The sequence below is a fragment of the Colius striatus genome, chromosome 3, assembly GCF_028858725.1.
Source record: "Colius striatus isolate bColStr4 chromosome 3, bColStr4.1.hap1, whole genome shotgun sequence".
Taxonomy (NCBI): Eukaryota; Metazoa; Chordata; class Aves; order Coliiformes; family Coliidae; genus Colius; species Colius striatus.
In genome coordinates this window covers 87,343,313-87,364,417 of record NC_084761.1, presented here as the reverse complement: position 1 = coordinate 87,364,417, position 21,105 = coordinate 87,343,313, and the positions used below count along the sequence as shown (strand labels likewise).

General features: G+C 41.6%; 2 protein-coding genes across 11 annotated transcripts in view; both read right to left on the bottom strand.

Annotated features, from left to right (window-relative positions):
• Positions 1 to 988, bottom strand: part of TBC1D14 (TBC1 domain family member 14) — a 76,143-nt gene extending 75,155 nt beyond the window's left edge. For both annotated transcript variants that reach the window (XM_061992492.1, XM_061992493.1), the window contains exon 1: positions 668 to 988. In XM_061992492.1, coding sequence (XP_061848476.1) covers positions 668 to 716 — 49 coding nt within the window. In that variant the 5' untranslated portion in view covers positions 717 to 988. The remainder of the gene's footprint in view (positions 1 to 667) is intronic.
• A 7,508-nt stretch (positions 989 to 8,496) lies between these two features.
• Positions 8,497 to 21,105, bottom strand: part of KIAA0232 (KIAA0232 ortholog) — a 69,347-nt gene continuing 56,738 nt past the window's right edge. For 8 of the 9 annotated variants that reach the window (XM_061991862.1, XM_061991856.1, XM_061991861.1 and 5 more), the window contains 4 exons: positions 14,229 to 14,310; positions 12,129 to 12,226; positions 11,022 to 11,166; positions 8,497 to 10,095 (listed from right to left, as the gene is read on the bottom strand). In XM_061991862.1, coding sequence (XP_061847846.1) covers positions 10,055 to 10,095; positions 11,022 to 11,166; positions 12,129 to 12,226; positions 14,229 to 14,310 — 366 coding nt within the window. In that variant the 3' untranslated portion in view covers positions 8,497 to 10,054. The other variant, XM_061991858.1, reaches the window with a different exon arrangement.

Genomic DNA, 21,105 nt, shown 5'->3' with positions numbered 1-21,105 from the left:
CTTTCCCAGATTTCTGGGGTTTTTTTGCTATGTCAGGCAAGCAATAAAAATGAGTCACAGTGCTTTTCTAAAGCCTCTGCTCCACAAGCAGTTTACAGGGCTTTCTTCCTCCCCACAGCACTATTACTGAAAAACCCGAGAGCACGCTGAATTGGCAGCAGCGTCGTGAGAACTTCAGCTCATGTTAGTTGCAGTTTTGTCTTTGGGAAGCGCCTAGGAGACTTCGACTAGGGAGACAGCGGGGGAGATGAAAGCTGATTTCTTTTCACGGGCTTTGAGGCTGGCCTGACACTGCGAAGGTTTCCTAGCTGCTAGCCTTCATCCATTAAAATACCAAAAGAAACAAAAGCAAAACCTCACAGCCGATGCCTCTCCCCAAGGACTTGTGGAAGCCACGCTCACCGTCCTCCGCGGTCTCTAAACCACTCGGTGAAGACTCCAGCGGCGTCGAGCTGCTCCTCTTAACTTTTTAAGGTAGCTACGGACGGGCAAACAGCAGCAGCCGCCCACCCCCCGGATCTGCTCCCCGCCGCCCGCTCGCCCCCGCACTTTGCCCCGCAGCCCGGCAGGTACCACCAACCCCCCACCCCGGCAGAGCTGCGAGCCGCCGCCCGCCGGGCTCAGCCGCCCGACGAGGAAGAGCCGCGCAGAAACTTTGACGCCTCACCGGGGTAGCGCTGCCCTCCGTCGCTCTCCTCATGCTGGGGCTGGGCCATGCCCAACCCGCCTCGGAGCTGCTGCGGGACTAGGGGGCGGCTGGCGGCTGCGGCGGGCGATCCATGTCGCTCTCCGACCTCCGCGGAGGACCGGCGGGTTCAGCGGCGACGAGGCGGAACAGCCCCCGCCCGCTGGTCGCCCTCTCCGCGCGGTGCAGGGCCTCCCATGGCGCCCGCCCCCGGCGGCAGGCTCGGCTCGGCTCTGCGCGGCGCACACCTGGCTACGGGCGCTGCCGGCGGGACAGGTGCCCGGCTCCTCTCGGGACGGGACGTCCCGCACCCTCAGCTCAGCCTCCGCCCGCCCCGCCGCCGCTCCCCCTCCCAGCGCGGCGGGGAGAAGCGAAGCGCCGCCCGCCGAGGAGCGAAACGAAACGCCTGCGCGGTGGGGGGCGAGAGGCGGCCGCTGGGCGCCGGGGCTGCGCGCCGCCGCCATTTTGCATCACCTGAGCGCGGCCGAGGCGGGGGCAGCGGCGGGCGGCAGCGCGGGGCCGCGGCGGAGGGCGGTCGCGGAGAGGAGCCGCGCGCTGCTCGGTCAGTGCCGGGCGGCCCCGCGGTACGGCCGCAGCAGCGCGGGGGCCGGCGCTGGCGGCCCTGGGGGGAGCGGGGCTGCGGTGGGGCTCTCCTGCTGTTCCCGCCCGCGTTTAAGAGAAAAGCTAAATGTGGGGTTTGTAAGTTTGGACTGCAGAAGGTCTGGGGCTTCGAGTGAAGTTGTATCCATAGCTCTGTGGAACTGGCCTGCAGTGCCAAAAGCAGAGGCTCTGAGGATGCTCGTTGCTACTGTAGAATGTTTGGTTTATCTTTCCACCTTGCACCTCAGAAGTGTTCCCTTTTGGCGGCTGCATGGTGGACATTGGTGCACACCTTTTCCTTACCTTTGAATGTTGTTACTGCTTTGGGGGTTTGTTTTTTTAATGGTTTAGTGGCATACACGTTTTTCACCTGGGCTCAGTGATCATGCCTCTGGAATGGCAGTAAGATAACACTGTCCCCTATCTTAAGTGAAGATTCTAGCAGCCTCTTATGTCTGCCCTGAAGCTGAAAGTATATGTACAGCAAATGCAGAAGTATCTGAACTTGTGTTAATTAGTTCGTGGTGAAGAAGAGTAAAGCCGTGATTATTCAAGCTTTGATATGGGCAAGTTACAGCTGAATAAACTGGGAGAGCCTGAGGTAAACTTCCACAGAAGTACTTGTCACCATGACCCCATTGACACCAGTTCTGTGCTATGGAGATGATAATTATGTCATTTTCAAGATGAGAAGTAGGCATTGAAAATGTACTGGCAACCTAAAATCATACCTCTGCTGATACTCTCTGTGACTGGGTCAGAGACCAATAAACATCAGTGCCTATTCTAGTGGATTTCTAAGTTGGGTATCAACATAAGACAATTAGGGTTTGCACTGATTTCTCCATATCTTTCTTTGAAAAACACTGCTACCTCTGCAGACACCGTAGGTATTAAGGTAAATAAAATAAACCAGCTTTGAAGCACTATAAACTTGTTTACACACAAGAGACATGCTCTTTTGTAGCATATGCTGTCACAGATTCCTTTTCCAGTATTAATATTTTCCTTCTGGTTTTGAGAGTGAGAATCAGTTCTTCTGTTGGAGCAACCAGAAGAGTGCAAGCTGGGTTGACATTGTTAGGTTCTCAGGGTAAATAACTGAATGGTAATAAACAGTCATGAGTTCTCTACATCTGCAGTGTCTCCAAAGGAAATAATGATGCTTCTGTCTTGATAACATATGGGCTGAAGAAACTCAGAGATCTGTGCTACAGGAAACCTTTCAGCAGTAGCAGAGCACTGAGTAGAGGTTCAAATTTTACAAGGAGTTAGGTGCTTAAAATGCTTTTTGAGTCAGCACATTTAAGGATAGAACTCTGCCTAGCCATAATCCCTTTTGAGATCCCATTCTAAATGAGATCTGTTTTAGTGGATATTTTCCATTTCCAACCCACAGATAACTCTTCCTATTCAGTTGACAGGTTGATACCCACTCACAAGAAGATTCTTACTGTTCTTTGCACTGAAGAAGCACAGAACAACCAGGGTCCCAATGTATTAGGCAGTGTAATAATACCAGGGTCAGCCTTCAACGTTTACAGAAAGTCACAGCCCAATTAATGTAAAAAAAGCCCCAACAAACAAACCCCACCTCTTTATGGCATGTGAATGCCTGTGTAGCTCATGGAAAAGGTTAAATGGCATTTCTGGTTGTTGTGACTATCAGCAAAGTTGGCTTTTTGCCTCAGTAGTTAGCATCAGTTCTGTTGAAGCCCCTTCCATCCGAGGTCATGTCCTTTCCATCTGTAAATGTTTTGTGTTATTACTCCTCTATGTTGGCAAAAGCTGAAGGGCTGACACCAAGTGACTACATACAGTGTCACACCATTACCTCTCAGGGAAGTGTGTCATGTCCTAATTATTGAAAGGAAACAGAGCAGGTAGTAACAGGTCTGGGAAGTATAAATGCATGAGCAAGTGCAAAGGGGACCTTCCAGTGCCTTTGTTTTCATCTGTGCAAAATTAAAAGTTCATCCAGAAAGGCACACCAAGAAATAAGTCATCTTCTTTTAAGAGATGGGTTGGAAGTAAATCCTCAAAAACGTGGTTTAGTTTTGGTGCTCACTCAGTGTGGTTATCATCGGTCCTCTACCATTGATTCAGTTGGGTAAACATGTAAAATACTTCTGTAAAAATTCTTGGGACAATATCCTGATGTTTTGTTCAAGAGTGTGCTGCATGTGGCTGCTGTGTAGAAATGAAGCTCTACATAGAGCAGCCACAAACTGGCAACTGATGTTCACCGAGTGAGTAAAAACCTAATCTTTCAAAAACACTGAACTCAAAAGCTCTGTCATACAAACTCACCTTCATGCCAGCAGAATTTGACATGCTGGTTCTATGGCTACTTGGCAAGAAAGCATGAAGAGTTTGTGTTCTGTTCTGTCTCTGATTTCTCCCAAATGGACATGAAAAAAGCGTGTCAATAGTCCTTCCTTAGTTCCTTTGGAGTCAAGGGATAGAAACACAAGCTTTCCTCACACTGCTTATACCTGGTGATGTGGGAAACCATTCTCCTCTTACACTTTGAGTTCTGTTTTGAAGCTTCCACAATTTTGCAACTGATACAATGTCCTGCCCCCTTCTCCCTGCCCAAGAACTAGATAGGAACATGTAGATGGAATTTTCATTCATCAGAAGCCAAGTATGATGCAAGCTGCTTTCAGAGACAGCCAAACTGAGCCTCATTTGAATTGGCTATGCAGCTCCCCGCCCATCTTGAGGTCGGGAATTGTCATAAACTAGGAGATGTCTCAATAGAATACTTTTTTTTCTTTAGTTGACAAAAGACTTACACATTGTGAAGGTACAACAGAAGCACATAATCAAACGGTAGCTGATGTACAGCTACTGTCTTCATTTCCCATCCCTCACACAATCTGGGACTGGAGCATCTTCCTTGTGAGGAAAGGCTGCGGGAACTGGGGCTGTTTAGTCTAGAGGAGAGGAGATTGAGGGGGGATCTTATTAACATTTACAAATATCTAAAGGGTGGGTGTCAGGAGATAGGGACATCCCTTTTTTCTGTTGTAGCTAGCAACAGGACAAGGGGTAATGGGATGAAGCTGGAACACAAAAAATTCCATTTAAATATAAGAAAAAACTATTTTACTGTTGAGGTGAGGAAGCCCTGGCACAGGCTGCCCAGAGGGGTTGTGGAGTCTCCTTCCTTGAAGGTCTTCAAGACCTGCCTGGACACATTCCTATGCGACTTGATCTAAGTGGACCTGCTTCTGCAGGGAGGTTGGACTAGATGATCTCTGAAGGTCCCTTCCAACCCCTACCATTCTATGATTCTGTTCTATGAATCAGGAGTGCAAGCGTGCTAAGGGTAGCAACTAATGGGTAACCTCTGCTATTGTCCATTGTGCTAAGAAAGAAAAGTTCTCTCTGGAAAGTAAGTGCCAAAATAGAGATGAGGCATTGATCTTCAGCCTCCTTGCTTTACAGAATTACTTAAGCATGTTTTATGACACAGGAAAAAGAAACAATGAATGAATTCAGGTTTCTACTTACTCATAGCAATGAACAAGATGATGATTTGATAAAAAATACAACAGCAAAGTAGCAAACAGTGATGTTTTTGATGGAGAATACCATGCTCTTCTGCTTAAAATTCAACACCAATTACACACAAGTAATGTTTGTCTGCTGTGTTTGACAGCAGTGCATTTCCAACACAGCCACCACCTGCAGACATTCCTGCCAGCACTGGAACATCTGTGCGCCAAACCGCTGCACTCAGCTCCCAGGTTGCAGAGGAGCAGCTGGAGAATGTGCCATTCAGCCTCCCAAAAGGCTGCCTCCTCCTATAGGAGCTTACCCCTGACAAAGAATGAGGAAAATGAAGCCAGGTCCACAGCTACCATGAGTTAACCCTTCTGTTACCACTGAGTCTAGACTTACACTGTTTAAAGTTCCCCTCTGTGAGACAGCAAGAAAACGAAGAGCCAGAAAGGTGGGGGAAGATGGTGTGAGACTTTCTAGCACATTTGAATTGATGTTGCTGAAACGTGCTGAGTGTGGCTGGCTTGTTTCTCTGGCTGTCTACAAGCTGTTTGGGAAAAACAAACTGAGTAATAAGGTGTGAAGATTATACAACTAAAAATATCGCTACTTGCATTACTATCCCAGAACTGCACAATCTTAAGTGCCCACACATAACTGCTAATAAAGCCTCTCTGCTGCTTCTGTTACGGATCTTCACTCATCTCTTAATCATTCCAGAGAAGGAAACAAGGTTTTTATTATGCGCATCTGCATGAGGAAAACTGGGGATGCTGTAGCACATTTATTCTCTTAAGCAAGCACAATTTCAACTACATTTCCAAATGCAAATGGATTGGTTCCATGGTAACTTTCTATTGGAACTTGCTAGGAAAAAGAAGGACTGGACTAAAAATTAGTTGTTATCTAGAACTAGTAATGATGAATGAAACCAAATATCATTCCATTCGAGTAGATAACAGATCCAGTTATGATGCCTGTATGGATCTGCAGTGCTGCCGAGAATTTAATGTTTTGTAGTGACTAAAACTATAGGAAAATAGTATAACAACATGAATGACAATTGAGATTTCTTGCCTGGTCAAATAGACAAATGTTCCAGAGTCAGAAGACTGGGCTAAAACTCCCTTTGTAAAGTGAAGACAATTAAAAACCAAACATCAATACAAAAATTAGAAGTTAGGAAATGTTAAAAAAAAACAAACAGGAAAAGGAAAAAGGGAAAAATCCTACCAAAAGGATTAGCAGGAACAAAAAGGATGCCATCGGGTGACAGTCATTATTGTATGATTAAAGTAACTGCAAAAAAACCAAACTGAGTACTAATTTCTCTGCTGTATCTGGAAGGGGTCAGGGTGGTTCTGGCACAGCCACAGGGAGGGATTAATGAGGCCAAGGATTCTTTGGACAATGGGCTTAAACCCTGCACAAGGTGCACTTTTTTCAAACACTGGTTTTGAGATCAATAAAGGACAAACTGCACAAGTTTTCATGTCCCACAGGCAGACTGATGGTTCTTTTTTCTCATTTAAACTATGAACCAATGTAGTATCTCTCATGGATATAAACTGTTCCGGTGTGGAAAAGAGGATTCAGAGACATCTAGGATCCCTTAGTTACTTGTTTTTCCCCCAAGGCAAGATGTACATATACATACCTACATAATTTCTGACACATTTGCCTAATCTATTCCTAAAACTCTGATGGTCGAAGTGGAATGCCTTATTCAGACAGTTTGTTCTAATGCTTATGCATTTGCTCTCAGTACTGCTACTGCACTGCAGTGCCCTTTGCACGGGCATTTCCATGGCTACCAACAAGAAAAGCATGGAAATGAACACAAAAATATACTCATCTGTACTTTTTTAAGAGTCTGGACTCTTTAGACTGATTCCCCAGAAGGCTGTGCTGCCATTCAGTGGGATCTCGACTGGCTTGAGAATTGGGCAGAGAGGAACCTCACGAGGTTCAACAAGGACAAGTGCAGAGTCCTGCATCTGGGAAGGAACAACCCCATGCACCAGTACAGGCTGGGGGTCGAACTGCTGAAGAGCAGCTCTGCAGAGACAGACCTGGGAGTCCTGATTTATAATAAGCTAAATATGAGCCAGCAATGTGCCCTCGTGGCCAAGAAGACCAATGGCATCCTGGGATGCATCAAGAAGAGTGTGGCCAGCAGGCCAGTGTGGCCAGGAGGTTCTTCTCCCCCTCTCCTCTGCCCTGGTGAGGCCTCATCTGGAGTTCTGTGTCCAGTTCTGGGTTTCTCAGCTCAACAGGGACAGGGAAGTGCTGGAGAGAGTCCAGTGCAGGGCCACCAAGATGATCAGGGGACTGGAACATCTTTCATATGAGGAAAGGCTGTGGGAACTGGGGCTGTTTAGTCTGGAGAAGATTGAGGGGAGAACATTTATAAATATCTAAAGGGTGGGTGTCAGGAGGTAGGGACATCCCTTTTTTCTATAGTGGCTAGCAACAGGACAAGGGGTAATGAGATGAAGCTGGAACACATTTCAGTAACAGACCCAGCTCTTCCCCAAGCACCTGTCCTCCGAGATGGCTGTCACATGGGAGGAGGCAGTGTACCTGGGAGTCTCTGCCTCAGTCTCCTTCCCCAGTGCATTCTTTGCAGGTGAAGCTCGACACCAGGATGGAGCAGAGCAGGGAAAGCTGCACTTTGCCACCCAGTTGCCATTGCTCAGCAGGGTGTTGATCTGCCGCCCACTCACTCAGCTTTGCTCTTCTTAATCCCATTATTATCACCTTGGAACACAGAAATAGCTCATAAAATGTATAAGCCTTTGCACATCATAGTACATTTTAAAAGCAACTTGAATGGAAAAGGGATCTTACTGTAAAAAGAAAAATGTCTTGGTTAAGTCTCATTTGTCCCAAACCACTGGAGTCTTGTTGCTACTCGTTTCACAGGTCATAAAAGAAAATGATGTGAGATCCTGAAGAACTGAAAAGCCTGGCTGATTTTTTTTTAATCAAGCATCTTTGCAAACACAATGAAAATAACACTCCTGCTACATTTCACACATAATGAAAAGTCATTTATGCCTTTGAAAGTGTCAACTAATGAGTTTAAAGCACACTAGATAGAAATGAACAAAAGTATTCTCTGTTTTCCTTGCTCTTCTAGGTGAGCTGTTGAAAACTGGGCCTTTTATTTCTTTTTCATAGAAAGAGGTCTGGCCGCGGAATATGCACTTTCTTGTCACAGATGCCGGTTTTCTAAAAGGAAAAATCAGATACCAACCATTTGACAGCTCAACACAAAGTGAAAGCAGAAACAAAAGCCTGCTATTTGAGATCCTGTACTACACAGAAGTTCTTTAATTGTTATGTGAGAGAAGGTCTGGGTTTACTTGAGAGGGGGTCCTGTGTTTTCTGAACATGAAGTTGTCATTACAAATTAATTTCTGTAATGAAATGATGGTATTTTCTCCAGAAATCAAGCGGTGATTAAGCTGCTTTTGTTTCCTTGTCTTTTTTTTTTAAGAACGTATGAAGTACATTTGATTTTCTCGCCTTGTATTGAAAAAGTATAAAAAAGATAATAAAAAATGATAGCAATGCAAAGGATTCTCACAGTAGGTATCTCATACTGTCTCTCCAGAAGGTTTAATGCCCAACTGCCACGTTAGAGCTGAGTGAAGTGTGTTTGCCAAAGAAAAGGAACACACGCACACGCCATCCAATTGTCCTTTTACATTTTTATTCGGTGTTAAGTAACTCCACAAGAAAACAAAATCAGTTACTCTGGTGTACGTGAAATCAGAACAATACAACCACTTGAAGCAAAAAGTAGAAACAAATTTCAGCCCAGGAATGGAAAACTGATACTTCAGTGCTATGGATATGCAATGCGCTTCATACCACAGTGCAGTTCAGCGTATGCCAACCTTTAATGCTGTTGTTGTTGTTGTTGTTGTGTGTGTTTCTATCCATACAGAAAAACTAAAATCCACACTTCAACTCTCACCGAAAGCTTTAGAGCTTTAGCCGTTAAACTATGAAAACAAGTAAAGACAATTTGTTATTGCCCAAGCTCAGTGTACGATTTTCTTTTCCCCAAAGGTGTTGGAATTATTACGTGCCACGATGTAACTACAAGCAACACCTTTTTCGGTTTTGAGCCCTTTCTTACCAAAGCAGCTCTAGCCAAAAGTAACTGAGCTGAAGTTTGTGTTTGAAATATGTCCATTTGGTCATTTCTTGTTCTTGAATGAAGGTCTATTCCATTCGTCACTGTAGTGATTTGAAGAATTGGTGTGTAAAGTTCTTTTTTACTTTCATGTTACAGTTAACTAGTTCTCAGTGCAGGTGCTAAACAACCTCTCAAGGAAGCTCCAGAAGAAACTAAAATATATAAAAAATCTATCCAAAGTCTGCAAATAAATTAAGAAACTGTAAAGTGTCAAAAGATCATTGTACGAGTACAAACCCTAAAACACAGACTAAGAGGAGGACCAAAAGAAAGTCCCTGGGTAAGGGCAAACCAAGCCGATTTTAAGTGAGGATCTCAACAAAAGTGCTGCACAACAAATGGCAGGGTTGGAACACCACGGCTTTAAATTCTTACATCATCTATTGAATAAAGGCAACAAGACCCAGTTACTCTGAAAGCCTTTCTAGCACAGAACATATTTCAAAGGCAGTTCAGCTCACGTGTCAAACGGCTGTAGTTCTCGCGAGGTTTATTGCCCGTCAAAAATCAATGGTTAAGCTTTTCAAGTCAGTATTGGACTTTCTGCACTTCCCGATGTTATAGACATGCTGCTAGTGTATAGACTAGTTAGTTGTTGTTGGTTTTTAAACTATGAGTTGGTAAAAACTTAGAATGTTTAGTTTTGCAAATATTGCTCCTCCTGGCTTCTACATTTTGCATAATGTGTTCAAAGCACAAGGAGTTGATAGTCTTGTACAGATGCAACTTGACGATGTATTGACTTTCTAAGTTAACAAAATAAATTTAAAAGCAAGTCACATAAAGCAACAATCACTACTGCAATCACACGTGTATGTTGTAAGTCATCGCCTTCCCTACCCGCCCCCACCCGCCCCCCACACGTATCTTGCCCCACACATTCTCTCGGAAACACAAAATGAGCTACGAGGGTTTACTAAATTACAGCCACAACAGCAGCTAACTGCAGCAGCCACAGGATTCCTTTCAAGTGACGCACTGACCCTTTTGCATTTAGAACATGGAACACTCTGAGCATTTTAGATAGTTTCAGTCATTCGGGCTCAAGCTCAGTACAGGATGCTTTTGCAGGTTACATGAATGCCATCATCTGCAACAAGACAACATTCTCATTACTCGTTACAAAATTCACAACAATCCACACATCACCCCAGTGGTTTACTATTTTTGGTGTTAACTTTTTTTCAACTTCTGCCCCACATTGGCAAGTTGCTAAAAAGGACAAAAAAAAGAAAAAAAAGGGGAAAAAAAACCCAAAATAACCCCACCACATTGCCTCCATACCTACAAAAAAATCCTTGGCTTCTCCAGTTAGCAAAAATACAAACCATGGTATCCTCAGTGTTGGTTTGTGGGAGAGGGGGATCAGATGATAGAAAACACAGTTTCTGTAAGTCTCTAAAGCACAACCCTGTTGTTCCTACTTCAAAGTTATGAGATTTACTGAATGAAGACTGGACAAGTCATTCATGCTTTTACTCCTGCATTCAGAAAGGCACTGATAGATTACAGTGTTAAGTATTTATCTCCCAGTTCTTAAAGAACAAAGCCTAATGTGCAGAAAGCTGAAGTCTCTGAACAGCAGAAGGAGTTGTAGACACTGCGATGCTAAGAAGATAGTAATAGTGGTAGGACTACAGTTACGAATGAAAATAACTGCAATTAAGATGCAACAAAGCAGTGGTACTACTAAGACAAGCACATGCACATCCATTCTTGATTTGACAACACAATCTAGTCTAGTTCAAATAGCCAAGAATTTAACAGGTTGGATTTTTTTTTTTCGGGGGGGAGGGGGAAATCTTCAACAGGACAGCTGTGTCCTCATCTATAAAATAAGCAAGAAGAGAAAGATAAATACACATCTGAATCCATTAACTGAAGAGGAAACTGAAGTTGTTGTTTTAGAGCTACAGACCCTCAAGGAGGATAGTTTTCCGTCTCATGTTACTGTTAACTCATCTGTTCTACTCTGCAGTGTTTATAGTTGAGTTCGAGAAAAAAGCTCCTCCTCACATGGATCAGCCCATTCGCTTCCACCTTCTGAAGCTGTGTCTTCAGAGCTGGAGCTATCGCTGGAGTAGATCTTCTTCCTGAAGCCATTTGGTTTTGCCTCAGCATTTATATCATCTGCACATCTTGCTTCATAAACAGAAGAAACCTAAGGATTTAAACTGACAGTGTTGATGGGGAACAACAAAGAATACGCTTGCTTTTTTCTGGGCTGGGAGGTGATGTAGCTTTGTAGTTGTTCAAGAGATGTCACAATTACCGGGCAAGTCCTCCTCTTTCCTGACTTAGTCCCCTATGTGGAAAGGACTGCAGAACAGCAGGGAAAAAAAGCGGGGCTTTAATTATTGTTTCCTATTCCTTAATTTCAGGATTTGCACAAAACAGCAAGAGAATCAAAAGCGAACTCAGTGAGAGTGCGTCATTGTCACAGGTCATGTTAGAAAATTACTGCAAAAGTCATCTCCCAATTTTGGTAGCAAGTGTAAGTATCATGAAAACAAAGCAGAGATCAGACTAAACTTCCAAGTAAACCCAGTGTATTTTCAGATGAATCAGTAAAGCTTTAGCAAGCAGGTCAGAGTATAAATTTAAGTGCTATCATCACTATAAAGTTTAAAAGTATAACAGTAAGTGCCCATATAGACAATATTTCTTTTTTTCCCCCCACAGAAAAGTAATCAGTTTTTTTTTCTTGCTTGTGACAAGGACAGAATTCAGCATACATTATGTTTGTGTCTCTAGTTACTGGTCCCTTCTACCTTCACAGTGCACATCAGCCCACTCTAAGATTACTGAAATTAGAAGTTGAGAAAAGAAGACTCATGTTTAACACACAAGACAAGCAAAGGCCAAGTGTTCCCAAAGGAAAGTGAGTTTGCTTAACTACCCGAAGTACAACTGTTGGTACTCCCCAAAGTGCATCACTCAGAGAAATTTTCAGAAGAATGTTCAAGATGCAGAGAAGATGAAAAAAACAAAGCAAGGAAAGAAAAGATTTTGAAGGTTTTCAGAGGAATTTCATTTGAGACCAGACTGAAAACTGTGATGAAAGAAAGATGCACACCCTCATAAAATAACCAAATTCCTCCCACAAACCAATGACAAACTTACCATATTAAAATCTAAAAGATGTTCATCATCATTGGATGTTTCCTTTACATCCGCAAATTCTCCTACACCATTCTCTCCCTTGGCATTTGTGTAACACTCTGACATTGTGTTTTTTGGGGGGGACGGGGGGGCAGAGGAAAAAGGAAGAAAAAACAGAATTGAGGAACACTGTTATTTCCAAAATGAAAGCATCTAGAGAAGCATTCTTGAAATTCACACTCTAAGGCATGTAAAGTCTGTGCTTGTGGGGGGGGGTTTATAGTCTGACATCCTTAAAGAGATAAGTATAATGCCCTATAGAACCTTCATCATATCTTACCTGGATAACCAAATAATGACTAAAAAAGAGCTCCCTAGTTAATAAAAACACTGAACTGGTAAGCTGCAAAGAGCAAGGACCTCTTTTTTACTCAAAATGCTTCAGTATGTTTTTCAGTTCTGATACTGCATGGAGCTTTAGATCATTTCTATAGTCCTACAAAATGTACTGCAACAGCAACCTGATCCTAACTGAACAAAAAAAATAAAGTTGATGCATATGGCCGTGGTTTCTACTTACCAGAGTAAACCTCCATATGCAACATCAACATGTATCATATAGTATGGATCACACATATTAACATCCATATACAAAAAATACCCACACCAAAAAGTAGACACAGCTGAAAAGTTAACACTTGCTCTGAAGATAAACTTAGTTTGAAAGTGGAAGTCCTGGAACTATTCTAGTTTGCAGAAATTCTGCCACTGTATCAAGGAGCTTCTGGACTTCGTATTTTATACCGTCTCTTCGATTTTCCTTCAGAGGAAGGCAGTGGTGAAGCACTGGTGCAGTTCTGCAGGTTCACCAGGAGGTGACACAATTCGCTCACAGGAATTCCTTACAGGATTACCGTGTAAAATATCGACTCAAGAGTACCAGTCTGCAGTTGCTGTTAGACCGGTCATACCTCTGCAATTATCATCGTGGAAAAAACCCCACAACTTTACAAAAGGACACTAAATATCTTTACTTTGTAAATACTGGGTATTTTTCTAATATGGGAAGTTTCTGTGACCAGGAGGCAAATCACAGTCCTGTAAGATCAATCTATTCTCTCCCACTGTGCAACACACTTCTATTGTTGGGAGTAAAGTTGTTCTTAAAATAAGAAATTGCTTTTCCAAACTCTCCTGAACATCAAATTAGAGCATTTTAGGCATCAAAACCACGGCTTACTTGGTTGCACTTTAAGCTGCATTCCAAAAATAGTTCAGTAATAATTACTGGCTAACTTACTTGCAGGTTATTAAGGAACCACGTTTCTGATCAAAAGCTTATTGAACTAAGCCCTTGCCATCAGAAAGTGTTGCTAGTAATGTCAGTTTACAGAATGTTCTTATTTAGCATCTTGCCTTCTCTCCAGAAAAGGTAAATGGGTATAGAGAAAAAACCAGAAGCTGCCTGGATTCTTGCCTGCCCACTGAAAGGCTGGGCTTGGGCCAGCTGTCAGATGCTCCAAATTCCTGGGAGGCAAGGAGTGCTGCAAGCACACCTGCTCCCGCTTGCCAGTAGCCTGCCTGGCAAGGCTGCAGTTACACTCTGTGCGGGACACACGAATTCCAGACTGTCACTCCAAAAGGAGTGGCCAACAGACAAATCCCTCTCCTTCCCTGCTTGGGAGAAATTCTACACATTCACTGGATAACTAGCATGTTATTTATGCCAACCCATAAAAGGGAATTCCCATGTTTTCACATCCTTGTAAAATTAGCTACTTAATGAGCATTGTTCAGGTTGAAACATATTAAAAAATGTAATAAAATATTTTTAGAGTCAGAGATTAATACTCTATTTGCATAGAATAAATATAGTTAGCATAGTTAAGATTACTAAGTACTTTCATTTTAAGACTAAGAGCATGACAGTTTTCTTACAAATGCAACTGAGGAATCCCAGTTGTCTCTCAGATAAAAATAATTTACTATGGAAGTTTACTTTGTTTGTTTTAAAAATACAGATGGTAGTTCTAATTCATCTCCAACAACTGCAGTCTGTAAGAAAGAGCATTTCATTCTAACATAGGTGCAAGAGCAAGTCAAACAGGCATAGCTTCTTACCTTCACACTGTGATGCAGGAAAAAGGGGAGAATAGAGCGCCTTTTCCCACCAGCATTGCTTTTCCTGGCTGCCACTCATTCTCTGCAGATTAGTATTCAATATAGGAAAGCATTTAGACAATAATCACACTTCATTATGCCATAAATATACTTACATGTAAAGGAGAAAACTCTGGTATTACAACCAATTTGTTACGTCTCATAGATCACATCATTCCATTTCTAATACTAATGGGAAAGGGCTATCAAACTATAACATAGCATCCACAATCTGAACTCTTATAGCTCATACTGTGCTCATAGAGAGCTGTATAAATCCAGAACAAAAAGATTAATTCAACCCCTACACTTTACAATCTAAGTACAAACCAAGAGAGAACAGATAGCTACCCAAGAGATGAAAATACAGCGAAACAGCATTAGTCAATGTGACACGTAATTCCAGGTAAAATGAAACAGAAAAGAAAGCCAAGAAACTGCAGCAAAATTTAACGTTTAAAGTCTGGAGTGGGGAATTAGCAGCAGCCTCAATGTGGTAACATAGAATTGCACTAGAGAATTAACGCGTCAACATGGAGAAAAACTGGTTATGATTAATAAGCTGTCGTTATAATAAAAATAATCTCAATCCACTCACTAAAAATGCCCAAATACTTCCCCTACCCCATTATAATTGTAATTTATGTTTACTCGAGTCCTTTCCCAGATGTGGCTAAAATACCAAAGGTTTGGCACAACTCACAAGTCCTTAATTTTATGACTGCATCATAAAGGTAACCCCACGAGCCTTCAAAAGATGACACCAGCTTGTAACATTCCCTATAGGTATCAGGTAGAATGATTCACAACCAAACTATAGTGCAACTATCTACTAAAAACATTAACAAATGAGGTTCAACAGTGAGTTTTTGCCCAGCTTCCTCCTCTGTAAATCTGAGGACATTTAAGCACGGAAAATTAACTAATTGTCTTTTGTTCCTCCATAAGCAACTGTAGAACAACACACCTCAAGAACCTAAACTTAGAAATACTTTACCACTTAATAAAGAATATTAAGTCCTTCTCAAACCAAACAAGTAACTCAAAAGTGCTGTGCTTAGAAATGTGTGCAAGATTACACTTTTTTCCTTGCCTCACTCTGCTGCTGACTACAGACAGAAGCATCTGAACTCCATAGGCACAATGCTTTTTAGCTTCCCAGTTGGTCACATCACTGGTGTCACATCTGTACAGGGGATATGCTGGATGCACCACAGCAGGTTACAAGCAGAGCCAGCTTAAACCTGGCAGGGAATTACAAGCCCTCTTGCTTCCCAGGCTAAGTCACTGACAGAGCCTACAGATCTACTTCAGGATGGCTCTGTGACTGAAGTGATGTTGGCTCAGGCTGCCTCAGCTCCTGTGTCCTTCCAGCATTGACTGGATACTAGAAGAGTCAGAGAAAGCCAGAGACACATCTCCTGTCTGAACTGAGTAGCAGCCCAGCAGGACTTCAGTTTGAGCTCAGACTTGGGCCTTTTTGACCCCATGCTGACCCTCCTAGAATGACTCATGTCATTTCTAAACCAGCATTAGGGTCAGATGTGTAAAGCGAAAGGAAAGACCCACTCTCCACACAAAATCCATTTGGGGGCCCTGTTTGGGAGAGGATGGAGGGAATAAGCTAAATGTCTGTTTTGCACATTCACTGAAGAAAACCATTTCTCCCTACAGCTGCTTTACTGTAATTGCACAGCCTATCATTATGAAAACTTCTGTGAATTAAATACTCCCAATTAGTAAATACGAAATGCAAATTCCAGAATAGTACCACGACTCTATCTAAATTTGTTGGCATTCTTTGGTTACCCATCTCCACAGCTATTATTCTCAATGGTGCTGGTATTAGAAATTTCTAGTGGAAGTCTTTCCTCTCTCAAACCATTCATATTTATTTTCCTTTCTTCTTAAGTAGAGCTCAAAGACAAATCCAACTGCAACGCTGTTTCACTGCCACTCTTACTGGAGAGCTGAGAGACAACTGATGGGTTTCCTTCATCATTCTATGGGCATACTGAGGCTTCTTTAAGAACCTCTGGTTGAGCTGATCTAAAATCATTTGAGGACTTCAGCATTCACAAGTTAAACAATACTGCTAATGTCAGTAGTTATGCAAGATTCTCCTGCCCCAAATCCTGGCTGATTTCAACTGCAATGGTCTATGAATTTTCAGTGGATTTGGGTCAGAGTTGTACAGTTACATACAGAAAAATAAAACTCCAAATTTGCTTCTGTCTCCCCGTTCCTTTCCCATACTGAGAGCTAACCGCAGGAAAAAAAAATCTTAATGTTTTATGTTGTTTGTGTTAAGAGTTTGAGTGTAAAACAGTTTCAAAACCTTGAACGGCACTTATACATCTTTCATTGGAATCCAGCTTGGGTTTGTTCCTTCCAACATCGCTTTTGAAAAAAACAACCATGAAGTCTGTTTTCTCAAATGCATTAAGTTCTTCAGAAGGTTCAAGAGTTTTCCACTTAGGTCTTTCATCCAAAATTTCAGATTTAACCTCTCTGTACCAAAGAACCATCCCTCTGCAAACATCAGTACAAAGATGTTCTAAAGGAATATAAGTAAGTTTTGGGGTTTTTCAAACAAAGAAAATCTAGTGCTGCTTCAAAGATCAAACTGCAGTGAAATAACTCAGTAATCTAGTAGGAGTGGCCTTTAACCTTCAAGACTACTTTCATGGAATCATTTTAGTTGGGAAAGACCTTTAAGATCATCAAGTCCAGCCACTAACCTCACACTGTCAAGCCCACCACTAAACCATGTCCCTCAGCACATCGCCTATGTATCTTCAATATATCTCCATGGATGGGGACTCCACTACCTCCCCGGGCAGCCAGTTCATTTGATCTCCAGAGTCATGATGGCAACAAACTTCAGTGTTTTAGGGATACAACTGAATAAAACAGAATACAAGCAGAGAACCATGAATGCCATTTTCCTCCAGATGATCGGATTTTTCCTCACCTCCTCCACTCACATATTTGGAACAAAGCAGCCAAGGAATTACTTTATTCTTTCTTCTTGGCAGAAAAGAACAGTTTTATTTTGTAACCTCAGACAAATTTCTTAGAGGACTTATGAATATGCAACACATTTTTTTTCTCCACTAAGAACTGGTATAGGATGTGCTTAACAACTTTAATCTTATTTTATCGACAGTCTGCATGGGAGAAACATTAGCACTTTTTTTTTTTTCTGTTCCTTAACTAACATTTTTGCATGACGTAACAATCATTTCTGTTCATTTCCTTGCTTCCATCACAAGTTTTGAACATTCACAAGTTGTGGACAAGAGTCCACAGCAAGTTCATATGGTAGATTAGTCATGTGCTACTTAGAAAAGTTACACTGGCCAGTAATTTATCCTTCAAGCAAAATTTTATGCAAAGCATTTCTCAGAGCTGAGGTCTATAGTTTTAAGGACCATCTGCCTGAAGGTCTTGGAAAAAAGGGTACTTCAAGTATTTTATGAAAAATTTTATTAAATTTTCCAGCTACCCATCTAAACAGGTATTATTTTTCATTTTAAATTGATATAGCTATCAGTTTATTTGGCCTTTAGATACTAATTTGAAAACACCAACACTGAGTATTTCCAGGCTTTCAGAACGTGTGCTGACGAGGGCTGAGTCTGAACAGAATGAGCACTGAAGCTTCATCGTGATCTGAATATTATCTGAAGTGTTCAACTGACGGTTTCCTAACCAACCACAGAAAAAGCAGCTGTATTAATCTCTAAGTACAAGTTTCCTTGAACTTGCTCTGTAACCCTTTACCATTAGAAGGAAAGCAAGAAACACATAAATAATTTAGAAGTCAAAGTAAAATGAATGCAGTCTCGCTCCAAAAGATCAGATCCCAATTTTAGTTCATCGGCTAACTCAGAGAAGATATATCTGGCTTAAGAAGCTGGTCACAAATAAACAAAGGGACCTGAGCCTAGACTTCTTAAAACCTATTTGACAATCACCCAATTCTTGAATTTCACTGAAAATATATATGTACTGGAGATAATACAGTCTTTCCTCTTGCACACTGAACTTCCCCTGCTTCCCTAAAAATAACTGAGCATTACAGTAAGCTCATTTTTCAGTTTGAACTCTCTCTTAATTTCCTGTGCTGTGATTTAAGGTCATCACATTTACTTCCTTTCTGTTTACTGGAGCCCACAGTACAACACAGCTTTTTGTTACAAGTTATGGACATAGCTTCCGCAAAACTGTTGGGTTCTTCAAGTTCTGGGGGTTTGTTTTGTTTTTGTGTTAGTTTTTATCTTTTTTTTAGTTAAAACAATCCCACTTCCCTCACTCTGTTTTCAGAAGTAGTGATCTTTATATTGCTCTCCTCAGGACATCTTTCTTGTTACAAGGCGATGAGAGCTGAGCCCAGTACTCCAGCAGACTGCTTTCCAGCTCCAGCAGAATAATTACTTCCCCTCTTATAGAAGAGCATTCCTATTTATATATCACAATGTTGCTGTCATTTGCACCATGTCATTGCTGATTTATGCTTGGCTTATGACCTACTTGAAGATGCTTTTCTGCTTTACATAATTTCCTTGCCTGTCATTCCTCACACTGTTTCAAGTTTATTATTTTCTTTATAGGTTTGTATTTGTTCCTGCTATATTACATTTGATTTTTCAGACCATCTCTCCAATTTAACAACCTTTTCATTCTAACCTTGCCTTGCAGCCTAACTGCAGACTCTCCCAGTTTGTTATCAACAGGGATATTTTACACTCCAGACCAGAAAAGTTGATTACCTCCCTTGTCCCCTACTAAACCAAATGACTTAGTTTGAGTGCAGTCTCTCTGATAAATCAATACTTTGTTTTTTCCTCAATCACAATCTTACACTATCATTGTGAACCCTTTTTAAAGTCTCTCTCTAACCAGTTACTTTCACTCTTCAGGATTTCAGCAAATTAACGTCTTGTTAATTAGACAATTAGAACTCCCAAGTCTTCGGAGGCATTTTCATCATTTGCCACGATCAGCAGATACCCAGAACTTCTATCTGCACCAATCCTTCCCTCAGCTAGCCCAAAGATGACTCTTTCACAATCAAGCCCTTTGCTTTGTATACGAATGACTCTGCATTCTCTTTAACGTTTTTCCCACTCACTTCTGATTTTAAGGCACAAAGTAGACCCCTCCAAATTTTGTCTCCCTCTTAACATGCCATAAACTTAGGTAGAGTATCTCAGAACCAATGTACATAGAGGCATCCTTCTTCTTTTCCCTCAAGTTGTTACACACTTATGTTGCATTACTCCAGTCAAGCCAAGTACCTCACCAAATCTAACAGGCCAAGTGAGGAGGTCCATAGACACTTCCATTATTTCCTCATCCCCAAACATATTGTCTTAGGCATGTTCAGACCTTAAAAATTTGGTACTGATCCTAATAAAACCCACAAGGACCTAACAGTATAAGCATTCCTAGGGCACAGATACTAGATTAGTCCATGGAAAGTCTGTTGATAAGAGGTTTAGCATTATCTTCAGAAACCATTAACTGGACCAGGCTGTGTACTTACCAACAACTGCACAGCTAAATAGTACGAATATTTATTTGGAAGAAAAAGGTCAGTACTCAGGGGTATTCTTTGTGAGTTTGTTGTTATTGTTGGGGGGCTTGGGGGTGTGTGTGTAGGTTTTTTGTTTGTTTGGGTGATGGTGTTTCGTTTTTTTCTAATCTTAAGGCTAGACATATAATTATCATTCACTTCTGAAGAACATCTGCAGGAGCTATCAGCAAATTCTTGCTGCAAAATATTCCTCAATTCTAAAAGAAGTGCTCTAATATGGAATAGAAGAAACTGAATCACATTCTTCTACTGTCTTACAAATAGGAGGTATTCAAAGACGTGTGTTTGCACAGCATGTATAGAATTCAAGTTTATGTGATGCAAAATAGAATGTGTTACTGTTACACTGTGGTCTATATTAGTTTTTTACACATGTATTATTTATGCAAAAATGGTGGAGACCTCAGAACACAACTCAAACTTTCTTAGATAAGTCAGTTAAACAATAACTTTAATTTTTGTCATGTCAATAAAAGGAAGCACAGAAATCTCATTGAAAAAAGTTATTTACAGATATTGATAGATCTGTACTAAGTAGTAAATTCCACAGCCTCTGCTAAAGTTAAAACTTTTTCCCATGCATGAATGTGTGGGGTGTCCAGGAAGAATGTTTGTGCTAAACTGTTCTATCTCTAGGTATTTGACATTGAATTTGCTTAATGTTCACGAAAATAAGTAATATAACTCTTAAACGAAAAGAATTTGCACAGTAAGACACATTTGCATGCCATATAGACCCCTTCTAGCACACAACATGGTCAGCATCTTTACTGATTAAAGTTTACTTCATAACCAACATATTAGAATTGTTGTAATGCTTTAAAAACTCTTCTTTGACAGGTAGACTTAGCTACAATAATAAATTCAGATAAATGTTCTCAAGCCAAAAAGCCATGTATCTTCAAATGCACAATAATGGCTCTCAGAAAAGCCCACAGTAAGTACACATCCTTCTGAGACATGCAAAATGAAGGAGGGATAGTTAACTCAGCCTTTCTGAGTTTAGGCTGTAACCAGGCTCCTCAGGCCTTCAGGAAAGAGCTTAATTGCAAACCACATTGGAGCTTAGACTGCTGAGACAGTTGTTGGCCCTTTGTACTTCTCAGTGGCTTCTAACTTTGAAGCTATGAAAATGCCTATAAAATCATACAACCTGAGCAAGTGAGGCAGCTATTTTCCTTCTTGCACTAAGGAACTTGAAAATAAATACTAGAGCTTTTTGAGCACTATTCAGTA